The following is a 5610-nucleotide window of genomic DNA, read 5'->3' as shown; positions in this document are numbered from 1 at the left end:
AATTTTCGAAACTGACTCCGTTTGCGGTATAAATTCCTATTGGAAGACTTGTTTTTTTTCGCGTTGCGACTGAACCGCGACAAAGTTCGCGCAATGTCTGATGTTTTAATATGGTAGACACGTACCGGTGGGCAGGTGCCCGGATAAGGGCTACATGATCGAACCGAGAACGTAAGGCGTGGGTGAAAAAACCCATATTGTACAGAACGGCGAAGCGCGTGCAGAAGGCCGAGAAATTATTGGCCGACGAAAGATAATCGATTGCCCTAGATAGTCCTTTCGGGTATTTTATCATGACCAGGATTAATTTCAACGCTTTTTTCCATCAACATATTACCCGCAATTGTGCTCAACTTGAGTAAATGACCGAGTGTCAATCGCACGCATTTACATAATTGTATACACGCAACAGCTGCGATTCAAACGTATTGAGAATTTACAGTGATGGTTTAACTTATAAAAAATCTTTTTTGCTCTCCTACTAAGCCTTCGATAGCTCAGTTGGTAGAGCGGTGGACTGTAGTTGGTTTCATATATTGAGAGACATCCATAGGTCGCTGGTTCAAATCCGGCTCGAAGGATTAAATTTTTTTATTCGCCTAGTTTCTTGTATCACGACTTGATATTGTTTTTTTTCACACATTACGTAATTTGATAATGAAAATATCGTAACCGAGCGTCAAAACCGGCGGCCGTTTATATAAATATTTACAATTTCCATGTAGAAGCAACATTCAATTTGAATAAAGAGCAGCATTTTTCGTATAATTTATAATACTACTATAAAACGTGAAATCTCACTCCTCGTCTTCCTCTCTTTCTGATCTAATAGTCGGTGTTTATAAAAGACACATGAGAACTTGCAGGTGTTGAAAAAAGAAAAGTTTGCTGCGTCGACCTAGATTATTGTAAGAACAGTCTTGTTTCGGACTTCCAACTTGAAACACGTGTTACTATTAAAAGCATTTTTCTTGCCTTATAATGTTTCACCTATATGGTCGCTTATTTTCTCTCGCGAACCCCATTTTCTTTAGACTACAACGCAGTTTTACAGCAATGCATTCGGTTCTACAAAGCGTGTAATTTGTATTTTGAATTTGAAAAATCGGACATGTCGTTTCCAGTTCGGTCTATCAAGGTGTATATAGAATATGAACCACCTTAAAATAATAGTGATTTTAATATATAACTATACGTATATTAAAAGGAAGTATGATCCATATAGTTTAGTCAAAACAGTGCGAGAACAAAGGTTTCTAACCTAATTCGCTAAAATAATGTCTTGTACTAATATAGATAAAAAAAAAAAAAAATGTAAGTAAAAAACGAGAAGCAAAATCGCAATAATAAATATATACTAACAATGAATTTCTTTCTCTCTACACTTGAGATAGAATCATTATACATTTAATATTCGTTTAACAAATTGATCAGAAGTATTTTCGTAAGCGACGGGGTATTTCCATAAACTATTTCCATGTCAATAGGCGTATAAGTGAAAAAACGTATACGTAAAAGCTCTGCAAATTCTCGGAAGTTTACCCCGCGCAAATAACACCCACAATATTATACATCGCTGAAAGAAGAGCATGGTTACATTTATGTAAATATGTGCACGAGCATCAGGCCGACGGAGAACATGAAGGCTGAAGTACACTTTTCACCCTTGTACAATGGTTGTTTGTGTTCCTTCTATGCACTTCGTTCGAATAACATGAATATACGTGAATAATTTGGTGCATTTTTTTTTTTTTTTTATTGCCTTTTTGTTCTTCAACTTTCAACTTTTATTTTATAATAATGGCAGTTGTATTATACGCGATTCGGTGGGCCAGCTGACAATACCTTCGCAGTCGCTTTTCGGTACTGGTTTGAACTTATGTGACGACGCTAACATTCGCGCTCGCTAATTTACAAGCATGAGGGGCATGAGTAAAATACTTAATCCAACCTTAATCCGGTATAAATATGCAGGTCGGATCACGGTAAAGTCAGTACCAATCGTTGAGCAATCAACGGTTAGCAATCCACTTCGTTAACAGAATAGCACATTTGGTAAGTAACAACCATAGTTTTAGTAGAATAGGGAGATTTGTATATTAATTGGGATTATCCTCAAGGAGGTTCGTCAGTTGAAAACTAATACTTGTTTCGTCATTTTATTATGAAATGGTCAGACGTTGAATGCTTATTAAATAATTGCAATCATGAGCTACGGTGATTTTCCAGACAAAGCGAGAAAAATAAAAAAGTAAAAAATTAACGAACAAAAACTCGGACAGCGATTTTTTATCTCCAACCGTTTCAAAACTGTGAAAAATTTGGTATATTTATTCAATTTCACTGCAATGCACTTTATTCAGTGCGCTGATACTGATTTTCATTAACAAATAGCGATATTTAATTTTTAACCAGAAGAGTAATGATTTTCAAATGTTCACGCTCCTTCACTCTGACTGTTCACACTTCGGTAGAATCGCAAAACGGTAACACAGGGTGAAATTCAGCTGCAAAAAAAAGTAATACCCTGCTTCAACAATGAGTTCTAAAAGTCTAAAAAAAATTATCTAGGTAATGTTTAAGGATCGCAGAAAAAGCTTTCTCTGCTATCCGAACCAAAATTGATTGTCCAAATATTGTAAAATATCGGCAAAGTTGAGGTACTAAGGGACTCTATGAGGAGTTTGAAAAACGTTCGGGGTGATATTCACCCCAAGTGACCATTAGGGTTGAGCAAAATTGAAAATCAATTGTCGAGTCGCATCGAAAGGACGAAATAAAATCGGGTGTTTTTAAGACAGGCTCGCACACGTCGATCTTTAAAGGGAGACTCCCAGCTTTAATGCATACTGTAGTAACAGACGTGCATGGAGCACGGTATTGAGATAAAGAGAATTCAAAGTACATAAACTCTTGTGAGGCACTGAAGTGGCACTCCAACTTTTTCTTCTTTTGCTTCCATTCGATGAGAAAGGTAATCCGCGATATGCTGCACTCCCCGTAAAACACGAACGGCTCATATTATTTATTTCAGTTTTCGCAGGACCATCGAATCGCACGCACCGTATATTCGTGACAGCCGATGGACAGCTAGTATATCATACGCAGTCCTGAAGTTTCGTCTTTCTCTATTTTTCGTCGATTGATTTTGTCTATTCTTCCAGAAATATTCTCTCACAAGCATTCACTTTTCTACGCTATGCAAATGGAGACGTTCGTTAAATTTCACGACAGCAAAATATAGGCGCGATTAACAACCAATATCCACAGTGCCAGTTTTGCATAAACTTTGTTTCTAACATTCCTGGGGATATAAGAATACAAATAAGCCTCTGCGTTGTGATTTCGTGAGCTGGCTGTTGAATATTTTCATCAATTCATTCGCCTTTACGGCCTCAGTCTTGAAAAAATTTTTAACGCTATTTCAGGTTCCAAGCTTCGTCATCATGATGCTAAACTGCTTCCTACGAAGTCCCGTTCACAGCTTTCTAGCCACTGGTGAGTGTTCGTAATTGTATTATACAAACAATGAAAATTCGCCAATTATTCACATTATGAAATGAAATCTACAGTCGCACAAAGTGTAAAAATTTGGATTATTGCATTGTGGTTTTTGTTTGTGGCGCTATTTTCTCGTTCAACATTCCGATGTATATAAAAGTGTACCCAACGGTGATTTTGTCCTGTCTTACTTTTCAAAGTTTGAAAATCAAAAGCGATAAAAAAAAAAGAAGAATGAAAAAAAACAGCGGACAAACTATAACATTTACTGGCTCTTCACGCGCGTACTGCGGTGTGTAGCATTACAAAAAATCGAGTCCGAGCTGACAGCGCAATGACAAAACTGCCAATCACGAACGTGCATAATTTTTCTACTTATCTCATTCCACAAAGATCGAAGAGACGATTCATTCGAAGTGACGTGTTTCACGTCAATCTCTCGGCTTTGAATTTATCGAAATCGGGTTAGACTGCTAACAATAAGTATTATAAGTATCTACACTCAACTTGTGAATTTCTTCACCGTAAAATATCTTAATTTTTTCCAGTCATTCTAGTCGCAGCGGTGGTCCTAGTCTTCGAGGGTGGAAACAGTGTCGTAGAGGCGGATGAATTTCCGACGTTTTTTCTAAAGGCTGCTAAATCCGTGCCGAGGATCGGCAGGAGAAGCGGAGCCGACGATGACCTTTTCTTCAAGAAAGCCAACCATAAGATCGGGCGCATCGGCAGGCGAGGAGGATACGCATCGGTATTTCAATTCACCCTTAACTATACGTCAAAACTTCAAAAATAGCTTTCGTCATTCGATTAACCTTCAAACTTGAACCGAAATAGAAAACTGATATTTTTATATATTCCCGGAATGATAGTGATGAATGCAAATCTATGGGCTGTCAAATTCTTTCCCTTCTGTTTCAGTCGCCGATAAAAAGCGCAGAATCCTTGCCTTGGTACTCGAAGCAGCCCGCACAATTTTCAAGAGCCGACGGTAAGCTTCCGTTGAAATAATTTCGATTTAGAAGAGCGGTTTATCTCGGTATAACGCACTCTGCGTTTTTCGCAGATAACGAGTATTGGTCAGCAGAGAATGTCGCTCGAGCTTTGGAACAGTCTCCGGAACTGTGGGAAATGACAACAGGTGACGAATCCGGAGAAGATCCGACGGTCGCAGGGTGAGTTTTCAATTTTTACGAATGTTTTCACATTCTCCATTCTCTGTAATCGTACCCAGAAAAGCTTATCCAAAGAATTTGAATTGGATGAATATTTTCACTGGGGCTTTTTGGAGCCAAAGTTATTTTAAACCACGCATAATTTACTATCGCAATTTTTTTTTATGAAAGCGCGTTGATTTTTTGGCAGGAAAGTATGGCAGCGGGAAAAAAGGACTGGAAGCGAACAGGCGGAGATGTAGACCGATGGATGTGATAAGAACATACAGAAAAGGATCATCGACGCCTGAAGCGAAGAGGATAATTCGCCGAATCTAGAATAGTTTATAACGTGTCATGACAGTGTAATGACGTAACAGCACGAGCCTGAATTAGTACTATAGTAACTACTTCTTTAAGGTGATGGGACAATAAATCGTAATGCTTAATAAAATGAGTTTGTAATGCAATTTTTTTCGACGAATAATACAACCGCGGTCACTCCACAAAAAAGACTATTCTTCGTCGTAGCGCAAACTGTTTGCGCTTATCCAGAGTTGCACTTGGTATTACCGCGTTCTGCATCTCTGAGTTACTAATTAGCGGTACTGCGAACGCGTGTCCGATGCAAGCGTCATTAATTTGCTGGCTGAATTCTTTCTTCGTGCCTGGATCGAGTTTTTCAGTAAACTGTTTGATCACACGTAAGAAGAAAGGAGAGAAAGGCGGGAAAGAAAGAAAGAAAGTAAGAAAAAAAGGAGACAAAAAACAAGAAAGAAAACGACACAGGAGTTCCCGATCATGTATCACGGAAGGAGGGGCAGCGAGATAATTGAACCAGTCGATATATCGAGGGGCAGGTGGTAAAATTACCTCACAATGCGCGGGAAGTAGAAATTTCGCTTGAACGGTGCCCGTGTACTGCGGGAAAAATATAACGTGCGTCGTAACTACCGCG

At 38.6% G+C, this 5610-nt stretch overlaps 1 protein-coding gene and 1 non-coding gene across 2 annotated transcripts; both read left to right on the top strand.

The window, feature by feature from the left end:
* The first annotated feature begins 486 nt into the window (after positions 1–486).
* Trnay-gua lies at positions 487–581 on the top strand. The gene is made up of 2 exons: positions 487–523; positions 546–581. It is a non-coding gene; the product is annotated as a tRNA-Tyr (tRNA).
* Positions 582–1948: 1367 nt separating this feature from the next.
* On the top strand, positions 1949–5106 carry LOC107221412. Its single transcript, XM_015660395.2, has 6 exons — positions 1949–2055; positions 3429–3498; positions 4050–4249; positions 4420–4489; positions 4565–4673; positions 4864–5106. Exons 2-6 carry the CDS (start codon positions 3447–3449, stop codon positions 4913–4915), a joined length of 483 nt encoding a protein of 160 aa, XP_015515881.1. The 5' UTR covers positions 1949–2055; positions 3429–3446; the 3' UTR covers positions 4916–5106.
* The last annotated feature ends 504 nt before the right edge of the window (positions 5107–5610 follow it).

Source organism: Neodiprion lecontei, chromosome 4 (genome assembly GCF_021901455.1).
Source record: "Neodiprion lecontei isolate iyNeoLeco1 chromosome 4, iyNeoLeco1.1, whole genome shotgun sequence".
NCBI classification, from domain to species: domain Eukaryota; kingdom Metazoa; phylum Arthropoda; class Insecta; order Hymenoptera; family Diprionidae; genus Neodiprion; species Neodiprion lecontei.
This window is presented reverse-complemented; position numbering and strand designations above follow the sequence as displayed.

Bases quoted from the DNA above. Each gene is read 5' to 3' on its own strand.
- LOC107221412 (XM_015660395.2), top strand. From the start codon at position 3,447: ATGATGCTAAACTGCTTCCTACGAAGTCCCGTTCACAGCTTTCTAGCC. The intron at 4,250-4,419 runs GTATTTCAATTC...CTTCTGTTTCAG, and splicing joins GGCGAGGAGGATACGCATCG to TCGCCGATAAAAAGCGCAGA. The intron at 4,490-4,564 runs GTAAGCTTCCGT...CGTTTTTCGCAG, and splicing joins ACAATTTTCAAGAGCCGACG to ATAACGAGTATTGGTCAGCA.